We start from the raw sequence: 26,951 nt of genomic DNA on the forward strand, positions 1-26,951 counted from the left end.
TTCTTCATTCTACCTTGTTTTGAGTATTGTTCTCATGTCTGGTGTTCAGCTGTTGATTCTCATCTTAATTTGTTGGACAGAAACTTACGGTCTATTAAATTTCTTATTCCTGATCTAGATATTAATTTTTGGCATCGTCGTTCAATTAGTTCATTATGCATGTTGCATAAGATTTTTCATAACTCTGACTATCCTTTACATTCAGATCTTCCTGGACAATTATATCCTGTTTGTAATACTAGGCAGGCAGTTAATTCTAAAAGCCAGGCCTTCTCCATCATGAGGCTCAATACTACAGAATTCTAGAAGTTTTATTCCAGCTGTTACCAAGTTGTGGAATGATCTTCCTAATCAGGTAGTTGAATCAGTAGAACTTCAAAAGTTCAAAGTTGGAGCAAATGTTTTTATGTTGACCAGGCTGACATGAGTCTTTTTATAGTTTATATATGACATCTGTTTTTGGCGTTGTTTATATAGGACATATCTGTTTTGATGCTGTTACTGTTTTTAGAATGATATATTGTTAATTTATTCTCATCATTTTATTTCCTTATTTCCTTTCCTCACTGGGCTATTTTTCCCTGTTGGAGCCCTTGGGCTTATAGCATCTTGCTTTTCCAACTAGGGTTGTAGCTTGGCTAGCAATAATAATAATAATATCATTATTTATCACTTTGATCATGTGTGTTTAATGCCTTCGTTTGTTTATTATGATCGAAGATGGAGCGTACAGTAAACGAATGGAAGGTTTCCGTTTCAGGCGGCGTCATAAAGAAAAACATTATATGAATGGCATTCATTTCATTTATTTGGAAGTTCTAAGAAAAATTAAGTAGAACATTGGTAATAACAAAATCAACATATAATCAATACTTGGTAAGATTGCTGTCGATGCAAAAACTAAACTATACACAGATGTGTAAATGAGTCTGTTTCTTCGTTATGGTCAGAGATAAACGTAAACAAAACATTGGTTGTCGTTTTTTATTGTGCTTTTGGCGTGTTTAGGAAACGCATGATATAAAATTACCTTTATTTTGATAATTCTGGATTTTCAATGATTCAACAAAAGCTAGTCTAGAGAGTGATGGTTTTGCTATTCACCAGTTGCCTTATACAATAGATATGACAAACATTAAAATTTGACTGTATTTTGGGTCGTGTTATAACGGGAAATATACGGTGTTTACACCCATCCTGGTTGTAATTTCAACATTTTTTCAAGTTATTAGAACTTTAAAGTATATTAAAAGTTTGATTTATTTACAAGAACAATTTGATATTATAAAAAAATATAGTATAGTACAAGAAAGTATTGGAAATGGGTAGTAAACACGTTTGAATAGGCAAGTTGCTGGTAGCCATGGCCCCAATGGAATTATTTCTGTTAGTTGTGTGTTTTGAAATATGCGATTTTCCATTTATACGAGGTCATTGATCGACCAAATTCTCGCATAATTCGGGACCCTACTGTATGTCTCTATGGTCTGGATAACCAAGAAATAATTGTCCTAAGGTTAAAAGCACATTTGGAAAATCCACAGATACAGTACTTTCTAAATAATTCTCTGGTAACCTTCCATCAGGACGACATGGCTTCAGCCCAAAAAACGGATTTTGATTGAAGCGAGAAATCTATTTTTGGGTGAGATAGGCATATCGTCCTGATGGACCCGCCCTCCTTTCTATAGAAAAGGCCTTGGCAGGATCCCTCCCAAAACTACTATATCTGTAGCACCTTGCTCAATGCTACAAGGAATAAACATGGCTGGATACTCAAAGTAGTAAGGGAGGAAGGGTAACCTTGATATCAGCTCCTCTTCAAATTTTGCCACTTTCCCCCTCGAAGCGAAAATGCTATTCGGGGTGAAGATTGCTATGTCATAACAAGATATATGTCCCCTGATTTATGCGAAATCCTTAGGAGAAATTTTATGGATATTCGCGCCAGGAGTTAGAATTCTGGAGACCTAAAGGTTAATTCTCTGGGAATATCACTGTAGTCAAATATCCCTTAGGAAGCTATTCTTAGGAACCTTCCATCAGGAGGACATGGCTATCTCACCCAAAAATAGATTTTTCGCTTCACCCAAAATCCGTTTAATAATAATAATGATAATAATCATAATAATAATAATAATAATAATAATAATAGTGATCATATTAAAATAAGTCACAAGAATAATGAAAGTATACTAGTAGGTGTTAATACTGTCATACTGAAATAAATTATTACACAACTTACCATTATAATTTCTGTACATCCGCTAAAGAACTTGAATACTGGAGACAGGAATAAGGGGTGAGGTTTACTCGTACTCCATAAGGTTGTCATCAGCATTAGATTCTTTGCCATCACTACTGTCATCTGGCCCACTTTCTGCAGCAGCATCCTGTTGTGCCAGGATATTCTGGTAATATTCTATATTACCGGCAGTAATAAATGGGAGGAGTTCTTTCAGGTGTTTGACCTTGGCAGAATTGAATTTGATTGGACCACTGTATTTTGGCCGCAAGGTCACGGTACTCAAATCGAATTGTTTCACTGAGGACTGTCTACCACGACCTTTTAAAAGGCTGACCTTAGTGAACTCCTCCATATCACTGTATGTGGCCTTAGCACAGTAACCCTCACAATAACGGAAGGAATATTGCACTACTCTGGCATTACTAAAGTTCATTCCTTGAGGGGTCCGTTTTGTAATGAATTTCGCCAGCTCGTCAACGTCGAGGAAATGATCTCGAAACCCATCTGAAGAGCATCTCGAATGAGGTTTACATAATCATTTTTAGTTTCGATTATTGCATGTTTTCTTAATTTCGACTCGACGTTGCCGAATTGCCGGTCGCAGGGCATGCAGGAGTGTAGGAGTGTCCAGGGACAAGATAAACATGATTAATATGAGAGAATCTTTTATCGTGAATTGACCGCACCAAACATAGAATAATAAGTACCCGAACTTACTTCAAGTAACGTATCTGTGTACCCTGCCAGAAATATGTTTCCTTAAAGATTAGGTATCTCCCCAGAGACAACCTCTGCTGTATTCACCTCTTCTCATTTCCTAGACTGGTAAAACCTTCTTAAAGTCAACAACAGGTTTTCCCTTTTGTTTACTACTAAAAGTACCCTTAAAACCTCTAGGCAAGACTCACAGAAAAAAAAAAAAATGTACTTGCATTTACATTAATGAATCTTGGGAAAAAACCAAAATCACAAATGTTTTAATTTGTATTTTCCCTAATAATACAGATTTATATAAGTAATTTTACATGGATATGTTTTTGGTAACGCTATGACAGCCGTTAAAACTTTTGATTGATGAGGTTGTAGTAGTTGCTGGCGGGTGGAGGGTAGGGCACCGCCCAACAAACATTCAACAGAGGTTTCTATAATTATGCAAAACCAGAATTATTTAAAATAATTTGTGAATTGTTCCTACACGAATACAAACCATCGTTCTTTAATAGGTGACTTATCCACGTTTACGAGGGAAGAAGTCCTTACAACCAAACTAGCGGGTTTACTTGATCCTGTAAGAGGAGCTGAAGTGATGATTCCTGCCCACCTCCAATGACCTGGGCATAGAGATGTCACAGATGTTAGGCTAGGTCCTTACCAGGTGATTAGTAGATGGGCATGGAAGACACCTACATCCGTATAAGATATGATGTTTGAATATAAGACTATATACAAGAAATATGTTTGCATATATTTATGTCCATCCTAGCCAATACTTCTAAAAAAGTCTTTAAAGAAAATTTGGTCAATCATGGTGTTTATTTGCATCTAGCATCCAGTCCAACACATAATGGTATGACTGCTGCACAGCAAGGGAGGAAAGAGAGAGGATAAAAAGGCCAGACATTTTTACCTTTCATTTTAGACTTACGGTGTGTGACTGCTATTTTGGACGAGATATTTTGAACCATGAGGGAACTAGGTTTGCTACAAAACCTGTTGACTGACTATCACACATCAAGGGTAAAGGTATCCAGGAACCTGTGGGTATACTCAGTAGTGGCAGTAAGGGTTTTCTGTTGTTTCCAAACTTGTGCCTTCAAACTGACAGATTCTTCCTAAATGATAAGAATAAATCTGATACCTCTGATTTTGTATGCACGAGCTCTGGATGGTCCTTCCATTCCAACCCTAGTTGTAGGATAAGCACTTATGAATGTCTCACGAACCTAGAAAGAAACTCTGTTCTTGGATATCTTGCTTTCTATCCTTCCAGTGCTGAGAAAGAGTATATGGTGATTCAGCCTGAATCGTCATGTCTAATGCCTCCTCTGCAGATGGATAAACAGACAAGGACGGTACAGCAAAGGAAGACTGAGGTCCTGCTATCAGCAATACTTTCAGAAGTTTCTCCGCATATGGTTAGTTATCGATTCCCAGGAAGGCCAAAATTCTGCAGATCCAAATCCTGGTGCATATTGTCTTTAGTTGGTACAACAGAGGTGAACTTCAAGGAGAGGTAGAAGAGTCTTACGTTCACTAGGGGAAAGTGATACTTATATTTTCCCTGAAACAGGCCCTGAGCTGAGAGATGGGATGGTGGGGTTTCCCAAATACCTTATTAAATTCTAATGACTTTTCCAGCTTCACTTAACTCATACTCTACTAAAGGACGATGGTTTGTATTTGTGTAGGAACAAATAATAAAAATAATCTATCATCACTAATTCCCATACTGTGTGAAAAGCGGAACTTCAATCTCTGTTATATGTGACTGTGTTTACATTATCAAAACAAAGTGACTGATATATCAGAGTACAGCATGCATTAACTCAAACAGCTAGCACTAAAAAAATTATGTACTAATAAAGTCAGAACTTAATTAACTGAACAGTACAGTAAGGTACTTAACTTAGCAGTACACTAAGAGACAGCCAATGAAAAGATGGCTGCCAGGCAAGAAATAAAACGTCTGGGTAAACATTGCCTTCAGCGATAGTATTAATTCTTACTGGGTGACATGTTGTCAGTTAAAAAAACAAAGTCACCATTAGTGGTACTGTGACAGGTTCAATAAAGGCTGAACCAGTAGGTCTCCCTTACACACACACACACAGGTCAAACTCAGCACATTGATACGTTGGCACTAGGACAAGACAATATTTTTTGGTAAATCATGTAGTGTAATATTTCCTGTTCTAGCCTTAAAAGAACAGTCCTTGAGGACCATACAATTGCCTAGCCCACAAAAATCAGGATAATTATGGTACTTCAAAATTTAAGCACTAGATTAACATATTTACTACATGTGTAGTCTACCTCTTCAATTACTAATATATCATAATGAATATAATAAATAACTGTACAGTAAAGTACTGTAAATCATTGACATAAAAAATGCAATAAGTAGCTTGATCACTTCATTAAAGTCTCTACAGAGCAGTATCAATCAGTTACTTTTCCCTGTTTAATAATGCAACAACAGTAACAATAAATCTATATTAGAACAAAATCACTAATATACGGTACTGTTTACAAATGATTACATCAATTTATAAAAAATCATGCTACCATAATACTTTCAATACAAAATACTGGTATTTTCATGAATAATTTGAACTTGACCACACATTATGTAAATAATTTTAAGAATTACCAGTAGAGTAGAAAGAAGTGATAAAATTTCTATATACTCCTCTTAACATATCAATTTTCTTACCCACTGTGTAGAGTTGTCTACTTTTCCAGAAGAGTGTTCTGCAGGTGTCACGGCAGGAGTTTTACTCTCCACTGGTATAGAGACCAAACTTTCCACAGGATAGTTTCTATTGCTTTCTATGAAATCTCTATTGCTATTTATGTGTGTCACTTGTGTTTCCTGAAGACATAAAGATAAGGATGAATATCGGTTTGCTATTGTCCTCGTTAGTATTAATAAAAGTGGATTTATATGCAAGGAATTTTTTGTAAAATCTATCTCATATTTGACAAAAACAGAATTCAAAATGTCTTTTTATCTGCAATAGCAAGCCTTTTGTGGATCTCTGGTAAATAAATGATTAATAGACACCATCACCATTTAACTAATAGTAATGTTCCATACATACAAAGGAGCAATATCACATGTATCCTTCCTTTCCGAGATACAGCAGAAAATTAGACAAAAATCTCAAATTCTAAAAGTAATTTGTATTTTTCTTAACTATACAAAACTGAGTCTTTTAATAGAACATTGATTCAAGCACAGCTATACCTCAGCAGTTAAAAACTATAAAGAAGTGTTAGCCGTAGCTGGTAATCTCCAGCCGGAAGCCCAACCCCCCTCCTTGCCGGTACACTGAACAGTCACTTTGATTGCGAGCGGGACTTTTGGGGGAGGTGATGGCGGGAAGTTGAGTTAAAGAACTCTGGTTTGTATAGTTAGAAAAAATACAAATAATTTTCAAATTTTGCAGTTTTTTCCTACACGAATACAACCCTTGTTCTTTAATAGGAGAGACATCCTTAAGTGGGAGAAAGTCCCTATTTCCAAATAAACTGGCTAAAAACCTAGGATCACTAATCTCAGGCCTGATAAGGTGCTAAGAATAGCATTCTAGACATCTCACAAACAGCGGTTGCAAGTACCATCAGGTTCATGGCCCTGGCAACCAAGGCTGCTGCAAAAGAAAATCTCTTTCTTGGACTAATAAGTCTGTCAAGCAAGGCATAAACGATTTGATAGGTTTTCCGGTATATATCCATTCTCCTTTAAAAAGAACAATTCTATCTAACATCAATAGAAAAGTTGGTAACTAAAGGTGAGGCTGCTGTTTAGACACCTTGTCTTAGCTGCCGGGGCCGGTTCCGATGTCCTAGGGTGACGAGGCTGTTGTTGTCGAGGCGCTGGAGGCTTGTAGGGTCCGGATGTAAGCGCCTTTGGAGGAGCGAATCGTGATTCGACTTTCTCCACCTCTCAGCTGTCCGTTCCCCGTCCTTGTGCTAAAAAACAAGGTCTTTCCAAGGATGGAAGAGTGTTTGAGCTTGCCGACATCTATGGTTGGGACTTCCAAGAGGAACCTCTCGGTCACTGCATCTCAATGCTTCAACATCGAGTTTGCCCACAAGTTCGAAACTTGGTGAGCCGGGAAACGATGGTGCTCGTGCCCGAGAGGAGGAAAGTTCCATGACCTTCCTGGAGCTCTCCTTGGACAAATTCTCAGATCGCAACAGGATGCCCAGAGATCCAAGCCAGACGACCAGCCACGAAGTGGCCTGCATGGCACAATTTGCGGCTTTCTCCTGGCTTAAGATCTCCGAAGTCGAGAATGTCACCTGCCGGGCGGAGAATTTCTTGAGAAAAATTCCCTGGTAAGCCCCTTCCCCGGAATGGTGGAGAGGAAGGGCTAAACCAGGTTCCCCCATGATCTCGAAGTACCTCCTCTGCTGACGGCTGACAGACGCAGTGTCAGCGACTCCCGCTAGAGGGAAGGGGATCCTGAGAAGTAGAGATGATGGGGCCTGCCTGAAAAGAAGGAGAAGAATGTTGCCCAGACCTCTCTGAAGCTTCTTCCTGGTCCTGCACGTGCCCTGGTTTGCGTCTACAGGTGAGAGATCATGCCGACAATGATCTGGAAGTACGCGCTCCAGAAGACTCGCCAGGTTGCCCGTGTTGCGAAACCCGACGGGAATCGCGGACGAAATCGCGCTGGCGCAATGGAAAACTGTTGGTTCGCACGCGGGCGAACATGGGTGTGCATGTGCGCGGGCGCGCATGCGCGTGGGCGCGCGGTCGTAACGGCGGCCGGGACTGGCGCTCGCGCGATGGAAAACCGTTGGTTCGCGCGCGGGCGAACATGGGTGCGCATGAGCGCGGGCGCGCGGTCGTAAGGGCGAGCGCAGGCGGCCGGGAAACTGATGGCGCGTTGACGAGCGATGGCGTGTCTTGGCGAGCGATGGCTCGTAGGTGGGCGAAGGCGTGTTGGCGAGCGATGGAGAGTTAACGCGTGGGCGCGTAGGAAACCTACAACGATTGAAGCGTTGGCGTTGAAAACGCTTGCGCGCAGGCGAAGAATTGCGCGGGCGCTTAGGAGATCGCTGACGCGCAAGGAGAGCCCAGGGGTGCCTGTGAGCGCCCGTGCGCTAGCTTAGGTGTCTCCTGGGCGGCGCGGTGTGAAGTGGAAGTGTGCTGGTGCGTTGGCGCGCTGGAACTGGAACCGCGCGTGTGGGCGCTTGGCGCGAAACTCCAGAAGGGCGCTGCGAATCCAGAAGAACCTGTGAGCGCCTGTGAGCGCCTGTGAGCGCCTGTGCGCTAGCGTAGGAACTTCTTGAACTGCGCGCAACGAGGCAGGAAACGGGAGATCGTAGGCGCGTAGTTGCGTGGCCAGAAGATCTCAGCAAGGGTGCAGAACCAGAGAGATCGTCGGCGAGGAGGCGAAGGAATAAACTCCTTGCCTGCTCCCAGATCCGAAGATCGTGGGCGCGTGGGCGAACGTCGGCGCGTATTGCGCACATCAGGAAAGGGGGCGCAGATGTGCGCTGGCGAGCAGGTGAACATGGAGTTCAGTGAAGAAATAATCTCCCTGCTTGCGCCCAGATACGGATATCGTGGGCGCGAGGGCGAACGTTGGCGCGCATTGCGCACATCAGAAAAGGGCGATCAGATACGCGCCGGCGAGAAGGCGATCGTGGGCATTCAGGAGACCGTTGGTGCACAAGGCGCGTAGCCGCACAGAAGGTCCCAGAAGCGTTAGCGATCAGGAGATCTACGGCGAGACTCAGCTACAGGAGATCGCTGGAGTGTTGATTCAGCAGAAGACTGGTCCACAGAAGGAGAGTATTTGCGAACTATTGCGCGCGAGCGCGCAGGAGAATGAGGTTGCACAGGTAAAAACCTGGCACTAAGGGACTTACTCACATTGTGAGATAAGCCCTTAGCCCCGAAGGGACCGGTGCCCGTTGGAAAACGGGGTGGAGTGGCGCCCACTGCGCATCTGCGTCCAGGAACGGAGATGGAAGACAAGAAGGTCTGGAAGGTGTCGGCGATCGCGAACGATCTGCCGAAAGGTCTAGCGAAGCAGCTGTAACGGTCTGTTCTCGTCGAGGAGGATCCTCTGCGGCTGAAGATGAAGACGACCACGAACAGGAGCACCATCATCAGTCCTCCGAAGAGGAGTCTCTGTTAGTGAACTCCCCCGAGGGGGAGAGACACTCGAAGGAGAGACCGTTGGACTCAGCTGCCCCCTCGAAGGATGTTCGGAGGGGGGAATTGAGCCTTCAGCAACAACAGCAGGGGTCTCTCTATGAGTGTCCGTCTCGCGAACGAGAGACTCTCTCGCGAACAAGAGAGGAGAACACTTCGTAGAAGAGACCAGAAGAACTGATGAAGGTGCCCCTTAGTTCCGTTGGATCAACAAGCTGACCATAAAGAGAAACCCTCCGAAAGCTGACCATAAAGAGAAACCCTCCGAAAGCTGACCATAAAGAGAAACCCTCCGAAGAGGAGCTCCTGTAGCTGCCCAGCCCCTTGAGCGTAGCTGCAAGTGCGACCGCTCAGCACCAAGAGCATAATCGCACGAATTCCATGGTCCGGCCTTGCAACCGCTCAGCCCCTAGAGCATGGTTTACAAAAGCGGTTGCTCAGCACCAAGAGCATAACTGCCCAAGGACCAGGAAAAAACCAACCAGGAATTATTAAGGTAAGAGAAGTTGCCCCCCCTGAAGGGGAAAAAACTCATACCTCGGAAGGGAAGATACCCACCCATGGAGGCGAACCTCCTGAGCGTTCTAAATGAACTAAGGAGCTGACAGTTGTCACGGGAGAACTTCTAGGAGAAGGGAACACGCCCATGACGAAGTCGTAGAGGAGGCGGCAACAGCAGACTCCCCAGGCCCAAACAGGACAGCTCTGCTTCGTTGGCACATTAGGCAAACGAAAAATCTAGATAGCTAACTGTGAAAATAAAATAATTAGTTAACATTTATTCCCCTGGGGGAACTCCGAAGAGGAGCCCCGAGGGAAAAGAACATAAGAATTACGCACCAGGAATGCGCCCTCCTCCCCCACTGACACTCAGGGAAGGGGGGGAAGGCGCAGAACTGTAACAAAAACAGAATTATAACAATTATAATTATGTAATTCATCTAAGAATGTTCACTAATAGTAAGAACGAATGAACCCCGAAGGGAAGCATTCTACACAGAAGCTGAAAAGTTAACAAATACAGTACAATTAGATTTGATGAAAAATAATTGAGACAAAATAAACGGAGTAGCAACTCGACCTGCAACGGGAAGGTAGCTACCGTAATACATAGTAGTAATAAAAGGGTGAACGACCACAAGAGAGAGAGAGAGAGAGGCCGTAGTCAAACTAAACTCCCATGTTCCCTACGCTGATAGACCAAGTTCCCCGTAGGGAAGGAGGAACAGCGAAGAAACAGATTAATAAATAAAGTCCAGCGATGACGATTCCCCACGGCGCCCGCCGAAGGGAAGACCGAAGGACCAAGGGAGAGATTGCGACCCATGAAATGTCACCGTGGGGGCCTGGGACCACACGGAGATGTTGTCGTACAATTGAGTGGACTTCCTACACACACACACAGCACAAACACTGAAAAGGAAACTTACTGTATTTCTATACTCAAATATATACATAAACATAAGAATGTTTACATATATATTAAGTATAAGAAAAGTAAGTAATTAAGTAAAGACAAAACATTAATGGCTGCCATGCGAGGACGGGACAGAGACATCTGCTCATCGTCCAAGCCAAAAGTGAAGTGAGGCAGCTCACCAGTGTGTGAGGGGGGAGGGGTAGCTAGCTACCCCTTCCCTACCCCCGTGCTAACTAGCGCGGGGATAGTTTAACCCTCATTAAAATCTAATGGCTCGTCATTTCAGCTACGCCGAAAGTAATACCCTATGTAAATAGCGTGGTTTGTATTTCGGTTACGGAACAAACTAATATTAATCATTAGCCTATCGAAGGGAAATCACTCGATGCCCACTCGCTTTCCGCCAGAAATATGACATCACCTGACATATGATATGAACTCAACAGGTATTAAAACTTTTCTTAATGAATTTTTTACTGAAAATGGATACTGTATATATCAATAAAAGAAAATACTAACTTACCAAGATAAATCAGTTCATTTTCATACAAAAAAGGGATTTTGACGTAGGAAAACTCTATTTCTGGGCGAAGGACCTGTGCCGCCCAGTGAATAAGCTCCATTTAAGCACTTATTCTTAGGTAATTTACTGCTAAATATACCAGAGAAAAAATGTAAAGGAGTGCTAGGTTAACTAGCTCGCTCACCTAATGGTGTCGGTATAAAATTGGGCGTATAATCCAGAGGTCCCGCACTATTTAGATTAATCCACGACAGAGAACCCCAATAGAGGAGAGCCGTTCAACCTCACTCGGTACTACTACAATGCATCCGCTCAGAACCCAACTCCTTAGCACCCAAAGTTTGGGGACTCCAAGGGAGAGGAGCTGGGAGGGTTCACTGGGCGGCACAGGTCCTTCGCCCAGAAATAGATTTTTCCTACGTCAAAATCCCTTTTCTGGGCTCGAACCTGTGCCGCCCAGTGAATCTATACAAGAGAAAAATGTCACCAAACTTGCAAAATAAAGGAAAAAACATAAGCGTAAGAGAAATACAGGATGCTTTAATCAGAGATGAGTACCAAAAAACAATTATAAGGGTATCTTAAATATGAACATAAATCCAATAAGGTAGGTATAATAATGCCGTGAGTGATAATATATACAGATACTCAGGAGCATAAAAATTTACAAATATAATAACAGTATTCAGGTGCGAGACCAACGAATACAATAGGGTATAAATGAGGCAGGTAAGAGGGAGAGATAAAGAGTCAAGGCATTAACCTGTGAGTTACTCGGGAGTAACTACGCTCCCTGCGGCTACTGTAGAAAATTTTAGGGCTTCCAAATGTTTAAGGTAGTGTCTCTTGAACACTGACGGTGATCTCCACCCTGTATACCTGGAAAGGTCTGTAAAATTCATGTGGTGAAAGAAGTTCACCGAGGTGGCAACCGCCCTGATATCATGTGCAAGAGGAAAAGAGTCAGGGTTAGCTTGTTTAATAAAATACAAAATTTGTTGCCTGATCCCTTTAATAGTAATGGTACCGCCTTGTTCTCTAACGAATAGAGGCCCCGAGGAGTTAGAGGAGGTCCGGGATAGATAAGACCTAAGAGTAGTGACAGGGCACAGCGACGGATCTTGCGTGAGGGGAACAATTTTCCAGGAGGTCCATCTGTTTTGAGGGTCTTCATTCTTAGCCAAAAAGAATTTGTTAGGAGAAAGAAGGACCTCTCCTGAAGGCAGAAAGTCAATATGACCCGGGTCTCTCGACAAGGCTGCCAATTCAGAAATTCTTGCCCCGGAAGCCAAGCTCACTAGGAAAAGTGTTTTCCTGAGAAAGGGCATGTAATCACAAGAACTGTTAATGGTATCAGAAGCCAATTTGAGTACGTCATTAAGGAACCAGGTCACCGGGGTAGGACGAGTAACCGGTTTCAGTCTGGCACAAGCTTTCGGAATTGAAGCTAACAAAGAGTCGGTTAAGTCTATGTTAAAACCCACTAGGAAGATCTTTTTCAGAGCCGATTTAATAGTGGTGATAGTATTGGCTGCCAGACCTGATTCTAATAAAGATCTAAAGAAAGTGACTGTAAGGTTCAAGTTCATACAGTTCACGTCTGAGTCTATTAAAAATTTTGCCAACTTTTTAACTGCAGAGTCATACTGACGGATGGTGGAATCCCGTTTATCTGATTCTAGGAACAAGGTGTTTTGAGGATCAATATTGGCACCATGCATAGCCGCAAACTTCATAAAGTCCATAAAGTTAGGGCGCTCTGAATGTTTGAGAAAGCGTACACAACGCGTGTTTGTACTATCTGAGACAGAACCGGATTGGGTATCGGGTGAGGGTATAGTCTCAACTCCCGCAGGAGAGGATACCAGTTGCTCTTGGGCCAGTTGGGTGCGACCAAGGCTACTTGTCCCTTGAAGGATCTCAGTTTGTCTAGAACTTTCAGCAAAAGATTCACCGGGGGAAAGAGATAAATCTTTTCCCAGTTGTCCCAATTCTGTGACATGGCGTCTGTGGCGTAAGCCTGAGGGTCTAGATTGGGAGCCACATATACTCTCAATTTGTGGTTGGATTCCGTGGCGAAGAGGTCCACTTGGAGGCCGGGAACCTGAGAGAGAATCCACCGAAATGACTTTAGATCGAGTGACCATTCCGATTCTAGAGGGGAGGTCCGGGACAGGGCGTCTGCCACTACATTCCGGACTCCCGCCAGATGGACAGCTGAAAGATGCCAACGGTTCGAGGCTGCTAGGGAGAATATGGCTACTAGAACATGGTTCAGAGGCCCTGACTTTGACCCGCCTCTGTTGAGGCAGCGGACCACCACTTCGCTGTCGAGGACCAGACGAAGGTGTTGTTTCTTGGGAAGAGCGAGACGTTTCAGGGTTAGAAGAACTGCCATGGCCTCTAGCACATTGATGTGAAAATGGCGGAACAAGGGAGTCCAAAGACCTTGAACTTTCTTGAGCTGAGAATAGCCGCCCCAACCTGATAGGGATGCGTCTGTGTGAATGATTAATTCCGGGGGCGGAAATTGAAGGGGAACTGACTTTGACAGACTGTTTGCTCTTGTCCAAGGAAGAAGTCTTTCCCGTAGAATGGGAGGAAGGCGGACTTTCCTGTCCCGGAGCTTCCGGTTCGCCCTCGAACGCCAGACACGATTGATATCTTTCAATTTTGCCTTCAGAAGAAGATCCGTCACTGAGGCAAACTGAAGGGACCCCAGAATCTTCTCTTGAAGCCGTCTGGAACTTACTTTGTCTTTGAGAAAACGTTTGGTGTTCCTTGCAATCTCTAACCTCTTGGGTCTGGGAAGACACAGAGTATGAGATATAAGATCCCATTGCAGGCCGAGCCATTGGAACTTCGATTTTGGAAGAAGACGGGACTTCTTGAAGTTGATCTGGAAGCCTAGAGATTGAAGATAATGGATGACTTTGTGAGTGGCTTTTAGGCAATTTTGGGAGGTGTCTGACCAAATGAGCCAGTCGTCCAGATAGGCTACTACTTGAATCCCTTGATTCCTGAGTTCCTGAACAGCGACTTCTGCTAGCTTTGTGAAGATCCTTGGGGCAATGTTGAGCCCGAAAGGCATCACCTTGAAGGAGTAACTTTTGTCCCCTAAGCGAAAGCCTAGGTACGGACGGAAGTGTCTCGCTATCGGGACGTGATAGTAGGCGTCTGTAAGATCGATAGAGGTGGTGACGGCCCCACGGGGAAGTAAGGTCCGCACCTGCGAGACGGTAAGCATTCGAAACTTGTCGCATTGAATGGACAAGTTGAGAAGGGATAGATCTAGAATCACTCTTCTCTTGTCTGAATCCTTCTTCGGGACACTGAACAGCCGACCTTGAAACTTCAGATGTTTCGTTTCTTGTATGGCATTCTTTTGTAAAAGATCCTGGACAAATTCGACCAGGTCTGGGGTGGAATGTTGACGAAATTTGTTCGGAGGAGGAGGTCCTTGAATCCAACTCCACCCTAGTCCCTTGGAGATGATACTGAACGCCCAGGGACTGAACCTCCTTTTGTTGCGGAAGGCATAGAGCCTCCCCCCTACCTGCTGCACCTCAGTATTGGTTTGAGGAGTTGCCTCCACGTCCGCCTCGGAAGTTCTTTCCTCTGCGAAAGGCTCTTCCCCTGCCTTTGTTCTGGTTAGAGCCACGGTGGTAGCCTCTACCTCTACCATAACTCTGGGAAGAGCTATGAGCCTCGTAGGACTGGTTAAAGGCAGGGGAAGTGGCGGAGGCACCAGAAAGCTGGCTCTTAGGTAGCAGAACGGTGACATAGTCATCCGAAGGAGCCCGAGAGGTGGAGGGCTGCGCAGGGGCAACAGAAGATGGAGGAAGAGGCAGCCGGAAGTTGGATGAAGCACTCTGTTGTTGCCTGAACTGGGTGGAGGTATATGGTCTAAGCTTCTTCCTACCCCGGGCTTGATAATTTGCGGGGTCATACTTGCGTTTAGGGGTCAAACCCCAACGGGCTTTAAGGCTCTGATTAACCCTAGTGGCCTCCGCCAAGACTTCCTCTACGAGATCCTCGGGGAAGAGATTTGAACCCCAACAGGAGGACCGGATGAGTTTATTAGGTTCATGCCTAATCGTCGCCTCAGCTAGAACATGCTTGCGACATCTGCGTTTAGCAGTAGCAAAGTCATACAAATCATAATATAACGACTGTAACGTAGCCTTGTTGAGAGACTTAAAAATACTCTCCGTATCGTAAGTCAAGGCTATCGACTCCGTGGATGTGGCCAGGTTTAGAGTACGGCCCACACGTAGGCGGGAATCATATTCCTGTTTAATGAGAGATTCCGGGAGACGGGGAAGCTTCTCACTAAACAAGACTGAGGCACAGTCTGCTGCAAGCTTGCCGGAGGTAAAGGTGGTATGGACGTTGTCCCAACACTCAATACCTGAGGGAAGAAGGAGGGAGATTGGATCCACCTCTCGGATGGGAGGCAAGGGCTTCTCCTCCAGAGCATATTGAAAGGCAAGCTCTGCCACCTTATTGACGCATGGAGTCAAGGTGGTCTTGTCCATTAAGAACATCGTAAAGGAGCTTTTATGAGGCGTCAGCATGGTGTTAGTGCAGCCGATGTCATTCAAAAATCTGGCCCAAACAGATTGGGCTTGCTCCTTCGGGAAGATGACCGTCTCTTTGGGGACCTTGTCTAAACGGACTAAAGCTTCCTCGGTAAGTCTGGCATAACCATGAAATGGAAATGCCAGACCCGGAGGAAAGAATTCAAAGTCCTCTAGAGGACGAGTGCCAAGGCCCTCCAGAGTCAACATTCCGTCTGAGAACGGGGAATGAAGAGCCATCCGCCAGGGGTTGTTCTTGGCAAACGGCGGGAGCTTAGAGGCATCCGGTATGAGAGAGCTTTGGACTCTCTCCGGAGCTCCTTGCTCTAAAGCCCCAATTCTCTGACCGAAGTTAGAGAACATCGTGTCCATCCTCGACTGCATCTCCGAAACCAACTTTTCCTGCATCTCCGACACGATGCGGAGCATAGCTGATTCGGAAAGGCCCGGGCTAGCAGCAGGAGGGGCGGAAGGAACTCCCGGGTCGTGAGACTTAGAGGAGGAACCAGAGGTCTTTGAAGACGGGTTCGTACCATGTTTAGAGCCATGAGAAGTCTTATGAGGCTTGCGAGCTTTGGGTAAGGTCCTTGAAGTAGACTTATCCTTAGGGGGAACCGGGTATGAACGTTGAGACGAATCACGGTCCCCAGAAAATCCAAGAAAGGAAGAGCGATCAGAAGAAGAAGAAAGAGCGGGGCTGAGGATAGGAATCTCAGCGCCGGACACACCTGCCTCACTTACCACCCTACCTGTATCCGGCTCGTCTAGCAACATCGGTTCGACGTCCAGGTTCATGGAGGCAACATTGTCCTCCAGACCTCCGGGGGCGTCCGATGGATCTTGCTCTGGGTCGATGAGACCCGTTATAGTGGCATCAATGTGGGCAATGATGGGAGCTGCCACATGCCTAGCCACAGCAGCTGAAGACTTGGCGTTGGGGTAAACCATGGTGCAGTAGTCCTCAGATAGGACGTACGGCCGCTTAGACTTTACATTCCGGGCAAACCCACCAATCCACACCTTCAGTGTGGCCCGAGCCGCAGACTTTTGCTCCGGGGATGCCTGAAATAATAGGGGGAATTATAAAAGGGAGACTCCCAATGGTCCTTCAAGACCAAAGATATCTTACTAATAGTAAATAAAATAAGAAGGCAATATAGCCAACGGGACTCACCGAGTCAGATCCAAGGGTAGTGATGAGGTCGAAGCAAATCACACAGTTATCCGGGTGCCATACCACAACGTCTTCCAGTTGAACCCCACAAGGGGCGTGAGATCGGCAGACGGAGTGGCCACAAGGCTGGTGCAGAACAGCTGCACAGGCCGGCGTCAGACAATGCACCATCTGTAAAAAGAATAGTATATGAGAAACTGTAATTCTCTTAATTAGGGGCGGGTCTGGAGGACCCGGGCCTAACATAGGTCTAACACAAGATTAGAGCTTAACTGTACTATTCTTTAAATGGCCTAACATAGGTCTAACACAAGAAAAGAGCTTAACTGTACTATTCTGTTAAGTAGGGGCGGGTCCGGAGGACCCGGGCCTAACATAGGTCTAACACAAGATTAGACTGTAAAAAATAAAAAATAATTTTTTTTTTTTTTTTTTTTTTTTTTTTTTTAGGGGCGGGTCCGGAGGACCCGGGCCTAACATAGGTCTAACGCAAGGTTAGAGCTTAACTGTAATATTCTTACATAGGGGCGGGACCGGGGGTCCCGGGCCTAAACATAAGTCTAACTTGAAACTAAAGTATAGCCATCCATTCCGGTCAAGCCGGGAGCATAAAAAAGGATGCAATAACAAGGAATTAAGACACATAGTGTCTGATTTCCCGGGGTGGGGTAGACCCCGGGCCGGGAAATAAAGGTATATTCAATACCAATTCCTTTTTAGAGACTCCGGGGTAGTGATCTGTCATATATAATCATCATAGGAAATGTTATAAAATAATAGGGGGGCGGAACTGTAACTAAGAACTGCCAATCGAACCCGGAGGGTTTCGTATAACATAAGCCAGAATGAAAAGTGAATATAAAATAGGGTGCACCGGGATCCAACTCTGTTGACCGGTGGCCAACCAGACTAGACAGAGACTAAACCGCCGGGCCACCCGGAGGACAAAGTCCATAAACACTTAACTACCCCCTCTAAAAGGAGGGAAGGCAACGGTCCCTTAGTGGAGGGGGGGAGAAGCCTAGCCTCCCACCTAGCTAGAGGGGGAGCGTGGGGGAGGATCACGTGATACGAGGCAGCAGGGCTACCAACTGACGATCCCCAACAGACAGATCAAACGGAGTAATGGCACAAATATTCATTATAATAATAATAATAGCGTTAAATATATGAATAAACACAGAAAATTTTTGGGCAAGGCATGCAACATAAATAATTAAATCACAAAAGACACACCTGATGGCTAAAATAACATTGCCGCCTTAGCACGGTCGGCAGCCATAGCGATACGTAAATGATATCGGCCCAAAAATTGAACCACGAGGATTCTAAACGCTAAATAATGAATATTCACAATAACAAATAATATTTGATAATAAAAATAATACACATAGTAACACCGCAAGTGAAAATTAAAAGCTCTCAAAAACAGGAGTACCAACTGTAGTGAAATCAAGCAAGATCGGTATGAACGAAGAGAATAACTCCTATAATATAAATATTAAACGATCTAGATTGCTCAAAACACAGTAAAACCCAGCTTGGTACTTAACTTAGACGGTGTCTCCTGGGAAACCGACGAAGAAGCCATAATTCACTAGAAAATATCCAAAAAATCGAGAGCACAAGAAAAATGCGGGTTACTGCACAAGTCGTGCTGAACGGAGTTGGGTTCTGAGCGGATGCATTGTAGTAGTACCGAGTGAGGTTGAACGGCTCTCCTCTATTGGGGTTCTCTGTCGTGGATTAATCTAAATAGTGCGGGACCTCTGGATTATACGCCCAATTTTATACCGACACCATTAGGTGAGCGAGCTAGTTAACCTAGCACTCCTTTACATTTTTTCTCTGGTATATTTAGCAGTAAATTACCTAAGAATAAGTGCTTAAATGGAGCTTATTCACTGGGCGGCACAGGTTCGAGCCCAGAAAATAGATTATTTCTTAGAAAATATTTGTTATATTAGTGTACTATTTCCGACATACAGTACTTGTGACGTCACTAAAAGGAGAAAAGTGGTCATAAAGTCGAACACTCGTAAGTCACATAGGTCGTAAGTCAACGACTACCTGTACTATAATATTTCCCATGACCAATGACACCAACACAAACTTTAAATAATAACCAGAGCCATATCTTACATCCATGAAACTGTCCTCTGTAGTGTCCTCCACGCCTCTGATACGCAAATATCGTGCACCCCGCATAAAGTTCTGTAGCCGATCTTGGCTCACACACACCTGATATTAAAAAAAAATTTAAACAAATAAAATCTATAGCCTTCAATTTTTGGACAAAGGACAACCTAATTTTACATCAAAATTAATTTTCACAAGAAAAATATTTTTCAATAACCATTAAGCCCTTATAAAAATAACATGAATAAATCAGCTGAGCTGAGGCTTTCAATAACTAATGAATAAGTACTGTACAATAAAAACAAATATGTACAAGAATGTAGAAATATCTTAACCTTTTGACACAACAATGATTGTAACCTTATTAACCACTGACATTATCTATACAAAATTTTCCTGTAACTTCACCCTTTCACCTTCAACTATTGCATTGGTAATTTTCAATTTTTAATAATCTACAATAAAATATTAATATCACAATTGTTTTAAAAGCAATTTGCATTTTACTAACTATGCAAAGCAGTCCTTTAATAAAAGTATGACTTCAGTGAAGCTGGAACAGCCATTAAAATTTAACGAGGTAGTTATGATTACCAACAGGTGGTTGGGAAGCCCCATCCACTACTGACCTATATGGCCCAGAACTTGCAGGGTGATTAACACAGGAAGTGTAACTAAAAGGACTCAGGTTTGTAAAGTTAGAAAAAATACAAATTACTTTATGAATCTGTGATTTGTTCCTGCATGAATATGAACCATCGTCCTAAAGGAGAAGTCTCCTATGAAATGACGATGGTTTATAAGAGTCCGAATACTAGTACAGTAATAGGCATGTGAATACCTGTATCACGTACCACTCAGAACTGGTACGAACTTGGTACATACCGCTCCTCCTTGTGATATGCAGCTACATTGATTGAAACAGGTAGCAGGTGTGTGAGACCTTGTACCTAAAAATATATTAGGGGATGAGAATGCTCCCAGACATCCCAACTCAGCTCAAGAATAAGGCAGAAATGTATGGGGATTCATTCCCTGAGTGGAATGTTCTCGAAACTACTTTCTTTCCCATATGAAGTGAAATGGTAGAAGTCACACATACAGGTCTCCTATTAATCAGTCTTGGATTTCTATGAAGTCATCTTCCATTGCTTATTTGGAAGACTTCTGAAATACTGTAAAGATTGTAAAAGGAAGAGGGCTGGTGCCTTATTCCTGATGAAGGAGCAAGCACTCAATCCCATGCAAGACCGGCTGTGTGAAATACATATGTTTACGATAGAGAAGAAAACCAATCACATAGTGACTGGTCACACTGAGACTGCTCAAATGTTAACAGTGTTAATACCAGAGGTCATCTAGAACATGATGCATGCACTTTTAGCTTGTGAACCATAGTTTGCATGGGCTTACACGATTGTGTTCGTTGAATTCATGCACATGGACGATCATGTTCATGAAGTTTGTGCCAGGGAAACCTTGCGCTTACATGTGAAAGGCAACACAATCAAAGACCAGGTGTATAGAGACCTAGCTTGTACGCTTGAAAAGTAGTACTGTACGTGATCATACTTAGAACCTGAGCACGTAGAAGTCAGGAAAGTAGAGATCATGTGCATGGAATTCTCATGTGTTTAGATGTGATAGGCCTTGCAAGCATACATGTAAAAGACAACACAGTATGGTTAACCAGAATATAGAGTCTGTGGGGATAAAAGTAAGGAATGTCAAGACCATATATGTGGAATCTGTTGAGAGTATGCATCTATTGCATGAGTACACATGAAAGGCAGTACAGGAAATGACGGTAAATAGAGCCTGTATGCCTGGATCTTACGTGTGTTGAAGGTAGTACGTTCCAAAACAATATGCATGAATACCTTGTGTATGTAGCACAAAAGTGTGGAATTACAATGTGCATGGACTCCCAATACTTGTAATTCTTCATGAGGACTGCCTTCAGACTGGTCCAGGAAGGGGGTAAAAAGAAGGGCGGGGACCTTCCAACACCACTGGGGCAGCACTGTATCTCCCACAGGGAAAGAAATGTTAGGAGTCACATATACAACTCCTATTGATCGGTCTTTCTGGGCTTCTTCGATGATGTCCTCTATGATCTTTGATGACATTTTTAGGCACATGAAAAGACACACTTAACGTGTAACAGTATTCATTATTATTATCATTATCCTATATGTATCATTTATATTATGTGCTTTCAAGAATTATTCCAGATGTTGCATATCAGCAGATTAATTCATGTTTTATCAATATGATGTGGCAAGATTGTATTAGCATTGGCAACACTTACCTATTGTTCCCCTGATGCACTGTCTTGTTTGTACTGGTCTCTTACTATTAAGTTAGCTTTCTGTTGTTCCCACGGACTTAGTATTTTACTCATAATAGACATTAAGATCCTACTTTTAAAGCTGTATCCTTGCCCTACCTATTAAGGTTAAGGAAGTTATCAATATGTACACGGCGCAGTGAACTTATAGTGTCGTGTTATGAGAAGTTTATTTCAAGATGAGAACAATAGAAATCAGTCAATGCCATTAATGGATGCTAAAACTGAATGTTTTTGTGATTTATTTTATTTCATGAGCAGTGTAGTGATGCAAGTGAACTGTTGTACAGTACATTATGTTTTTATAGTGCCCTTTCTGGGCTCGAACCTGTGCCGCCCAGTGAATAAGCTCCATTTAGCACTTATTCTTAGGTAATTTACTGCTAAATATACCAGAGAAAAAATGTAAAGGAGTGCTAGGTTAACTAGCTCGCTCACCTATTGGTGTCGGTATAAAATTGGGCGTATATTCCAGAGGTCCCGCACTATTTAGATTAATCCACGACAGAGAACCCCAATAGAGGAGAGCCGTTCAACCTCACTCGGTACTACTAACAATGCATCCGCTCAGAACCCAACTCCTTTTAGCACGACGAGTAAAGTAACCCGCATTTTTTGTTGTGCTCTCGATTTTGGTTATTTTCCATTGAATTATGGCTTCTTCGTCGGTTTCCCAGGAGACACCGTCTAAGTTAAGTACCAAGCTGGGTTTTACTGTGTTTTGAGCAACCTAGATCGTTAAATTTTTATATTATAGGAGTTTATTCTCTTCGTTCATACCGATCTTGCTTGATTTCACTACAGTTGGTACTCCTGTTTTTGAGAGCTTTTAAGTTTCACTTGCGGTGTTACTATGTGTATTATTTTTATTATCAAATATTATTTGTTATTGTGAATATTCATTATTTAGCGTTTAGAATCCTCGTGGTTCAATTTTTGGGCCGATATCATTTACGTATCGTTATGGCTGCCGACCTTCGTGCTAGGCGGCAATGTTATTTTTAGCCATCAGGTGTGTCTTTTGTGATTTAATTATTATGTTACATGCCTTGCCCAAAAATTTTCTATGTGTTTATTCATATAATTTAACGCTATTATTATTATTATAATGAATATTTGTGCCATTACTCCGTTTGATCTGTCTGGTTGGGGATCGTCAGTTGGTAGCCCTGCTGCCTCGTATCACGTGATCCTCCCCCACGCTCCCCCTCTAGCTAGGTGGGCGGCTAGGCTTCTCCCCCCTCCACTAAGGGACCGTTGCCTTCCCTCCTTTTAGAGGGGGTAGTTCAGTGTTTATGGACTTTGTCCTCCGGGTGGCCTGGCGGGTTCGTCTCTGTCTAGTCTGGTTGGCCACCGGTCACAGAGTTGGATCCCGGTGCACCCTATTTTATATTCACTTTTCATTCTGGCTTATGTTATACGAAACCCTCCGGGTTCGATTGGCGGTTCTTAGCTACAGTTCCGCCCCCCTATTATTTTATAACATTTCCTATGATGATTATATATGACAGATCACTACCCCGGAGTCCCTAAATGAATTGGTATTGGATATACTTTTATTTCCCGGCCCGGGGTCTACCCCGCCCCGGGAAATCAGACACCATGTGTCTTAATTCCTTGTTATTGCATCCTTTTTTATGCTCCCGGCTTGACCGGAATGGATTGCTATACTTTAGTTTCAAGTTAGACTTATGTTTAGGCCCGGGTCCTCCGGTCCCGCCCCTATGTAAGAATATTACAGTTAAGCTCTAACCTTGCGTTAGACCTATGTTAGGCCCGGGTCCTCCGGACCCGCCCCTACTTAAAGAATAGTACAGTTAAGCTCTAATCTTGTGTTAGACCTATGTTAGGCCCGGGTCCTCCGGACCCGCCCCTACTTAAAGAATAGTACAGTTAAGCTCTATTCTTGTGTTAGACCTATGTTAGGCCCGGGTCCTCCGAACCCGCCCCTACTTAAAGAATAGTACAGTTAAGCTCTAATCTTGTGTTAGACCTATGTTAGGCCCGGGTCCTCCGGACCCGCCCCTACTTAAGAGAATTACAGTTTCTCATATACTATTCTTTTTATAGATGGTGCATTGTCTGACGCCGGCCTGTGCAGCTGTTCTGCACCAGCCTTGTGGCCACTCCGTCTGCCGATCTCACGCCCCTTGTGGGGTTCAACTGGAAGACGTTGTGGTATGGCACCCGGATAACTGTGTGATTTGCTTCGACCTCATCACTACCCTTGGATCTGACTCGGTGAGTCCCGTTGGCTATATTGCCTTCTTATTTAATTTACTATTAGTAAGATATCTATGGTCTTGAAGGACCATTGGGAGTCTCCCTTTTATAATTCCCACTATTATTTCAGGCATCCCCGGAGCAAAAGTCTGCGGCTCGGGCCACACTGAAGGTGTGGGTTGGTGGGTTTGCCCGGAATGTGAAGTCTAAGCGGCCGTACGTCCTATCTGAGGACTACTGCACCATGGTTTACCCCAACGCCAAGTCTTCAGCTGCTGTGGCTAGGCATGTGGCAGCTCCCATCATTGCCCACATTGATGCCACTATAACGGGTCTCATCGACCCAGAGCAAGATCCATCGGACGCCCCCGGAGGTCTGGAGGACAATGTTGCCTCCATGAACCTGGACGTCGAACCAATGTCACTAGACGAGCCGGATACAGGTAGGGTGGTAAGTGAGGCAGGTGTGTCCGGCGCTGAGATTCCTATCCTCAGCCCCGCTCTTTCTTCTTCTTCTGATCGCTCTTCTTTTCTTGGATTTTCTGGGGACCGTGATTCGTCTCAACGATCATACCCGGTTCCCCCTAAGGATAAGTCTACTTCAAGGACCTTACCCAAAGCTCGCAAGCCTCACAAGACTTCTCATGGCTCTAAACATGGTACGAACCCGTCTTCAAAGACCTCTGGTTCCTCCTCTAAGTCTCACGACCCGGGAGTTCCTTCCGCCCCTCCTGCTGCTAGCCCGGGCCTTTCCGAATCAGCCATGCTTCGCATCGCGTCGGAGATGCAGGCAAAGTTGGTTTCGGAGATGCAGTCGAGGATGGACACGATGTTCTCTAACTTCGGTCAGAGAATTGGGGCTTTAGAGCAAGGAGCTCCGGAGAGAGTCCAAAGCTCTCTCATCCCGGATGCCTCTAAGCTCCCGCCGTTTGCCAAGAACAACCCCTGGCGGATGGCTCTTCATTCCCCGTTCTCAGACGGAATGTTGACTCTGGAGGGCCTTGGCACTCGTCCTCTAGAGGACTTTGAATTCTTTCCTCCTGGTCTGGCATTTCCATTTCATGGTTATGCCAGGCTTACCGAGGAAGCTTTAGTTCGATTAGACAAGGTCCCCAAAGAGACGGTCATCTTCCCGAAGGAGCAAGCCCAATCTGTTTGGGCCAGATTTTTGAACGACATCGGCTGCACTAACACCATGCTGACGCCTTATAAAAGCTCCTTTACGATGTTCTTAATGGACAAGAACACCTTGACTCCATGCGTCAATAAGGTGGCAGAGCTTGCCTTTCAATATGCTCTGGAGGAGAAGCCCTTGCCTCCCATCCGAGAGGTGGATCCAATCTCCCTCCTTCTTCCCTCAGGTATTGAGTGTTGGGACAACGTCCATACCACCTTTACCTCCGGCAAGCTTGCAGCAGACTGTGCCTCAGTCTTGTTTAGTGAGAAGCTTCCCCGTCTCCCGGAATCCCTCATTAAACAGGAATATGATTCCCGCCTACGTGTGGGCCGTACTCTAAACCTGGCCACATCCACGGAGTCGATAGCCTTGACTTACGATACGGAGAGTATTTTTAAGTCTCTCAACAAGGCTACGTTACAGTCTTTATATTATGACTTGTATGACTTCGCTACTGCTAAACGCAGATGTCGCAAGCATGTCCTAGCTGAGGCGACGATTAGGCATGAACCTAATAAACTCATCCGGTCCTCCTGTTGGGGTTCAAATCTCTTCCCCGAGGATCTCGTAGAGGAAGTCTTGGCGGAGGCCACTAGGGTTAATCAGAGCCTTAAAGCCCGTTGGGGTTTGACCCCTAAACGCAAGTATGACCCCGCAAATTATCAAGCCCGGGGTAGGAAGAAGCTTAGACCATATACCTCCACCCAGTTCAGGCAACAGCAGAGTGCTTCATCCAACTTCCGGCTGCCTCTTCCTCCATCTTATGTTGTCCCTGCACAGCCTTCCACCTCTCGGGCTCCTTCGGATGACTATGTCACCGTTCTGCTACCTAAGAGCCAGCTTTCTGGTGCCTCCGCCACTTCCCCTGCCTTTAACCAGTCTTACGAGGCTCATAGCTCTTCCCAGAGTTATGGTAGAGGTAGAGGCTACCACCGTGGCTCTAACCAGAACAAAGGCAGGGGAAGAGCCTTTCGCAGAGGAAAGAACTTCCGAGGCGGACGTGGAGGCAACTCCTCAAACCAATACTGAGGTGCAGCAGGTAGGGGGGAGGCTCTATGCCTTCCGCAACAAATGGAGGTTCAGTATCATCTCCAAGGGACTGGGGTGGAGTTGGATTCAAGGACCTCCTCCTCCGAACAAATTTCGTCAACATTCCACTCCGGACCTGGTCGAATTTGTCCAGGATCTTTTACAAAAGAACGCCATACAAGAAACGAAACATCTGAAGTTTCAAGGTCGGCTGTTCAGTGTCCCGAAGAAGGATTCAGACAAGAGAAGAGTGATTCTAGATCTATCCCTTCTCAACTTGTCCATTCAATGCGACAAGTTTCGAATGCTTACCGTCTCGCAGGTGCGGACCTTACTTCCCCGTGGGGCCGTCACCACCTCTATCGATCTTACAGACGCCTACTATCACGTCCCGATAGCGAGACACTTCCGTCCGTACCTAGGCTTTCGCTTAGGGGACAAAAGTTACTCCTTCAAGGTGATGCCTTTCGGGCTCAACATCGCCCCAAGGATCTTCACAAAGCTAGCAGAAGTCGCTGTTCAGGAACTCAGGAATCAAGGGATTCAAGTAGTAGCCTATCTGGACGACTGGCTCATTTGGTCAGACACCTCCCAAAATTGCCTAAAAGCCACTCACAAAGTCATCCATTATCTTCAATCTCTAGGCTTCCAGATCAACTTCAAGAAGTCCCGTCTTCTTCCAAAATCGAAGTTCCAATGGCTCGGCCTGCAATGGGATCTTATATCTCATACTCTGTGTCTTCCCAGACCCAAGAGGTTAGAGATTGCAAGGAACACCAAACGCTTTCTCAAAGACAAAGTAAGTTCCAGACGACTCCAAGAGAGGATTCTGGGGTCCCTTCAGTTTGCCTCAGTGACGGATCTTCTTCTGAAGGCAAAATTGAAAGATATCAATCGTGTCTGGCGTTCGAGGGCGAACCGGAAGCTCCGGGACAGGAAAGTCCGCCTTCCTCCCATTCTACGGGAAAGACTTCTTCCTTGGACAAGAGCAAACAGTCTGTCAAAGTCAGTTCCCCTTCGATTTCCGCCTCCGGAATTAATCATTCACACAGACGCATCCTTATCAGGTTGGGGCGGCTATTCTCAGCTCAAGAAAGTTCAAGGTCTTTGGACTCCCTTGTTCCGCCATTTTCACATCAATGTGCTAGAGGCCATGGCAGTTCTTCTAACCCTGAAACGTCTCGCTCTTCCCA

At 44.6% G+C, this 26,951-nt stretch overlaps 1 protein-coding gene across 4 annotated transcripts in view; it reads right to left on the reverse strand.

Annotated features, from left to right (window-relative positions):
• LOC137654535 (BTB/POZ domain-containing protein 18-like) overlaps positions 1-26,951 on the reverse strand; it is a 284,914-nt gene that overhangs the window by 88,244 nt on the left and 169,719 nt on the right. For all 4 annotated transcript variants that reach the window (XM_068388247.1, XM_068388249.1, XM_068388246.1 and 1 more), the window contains 2 exons: positions 18,983-19,081; positions 5,682-5,840 (listed from right to left, as the gene is read on the reverse strand). In XM_068388247.1, coding sequence (XP_068244348.1) covers positions 5,682-5,840; positions 18,983-19,081 — 258 coding nt within the window. The remainder of the gene's footprint in view (positions 1-5,681; positions 5,841-18,982; positions 19,082-26,951) is intronic.

Source organism: Palaemon carinicauda, chromosome 15 (assembly GCF_036898095.1).
Source record: "Palaemon carinicauda isolate YSFRI2023 chromosome 15, ASM3689809v2, whole genome shotgun sequence".
Classification (NCBI taxonomy): Eukaryota; Metazoa; Arthropoda; class Malacostraca; order Decapoda; family Palaemonidae; genus Palaemon; species Palaemon carinicauda.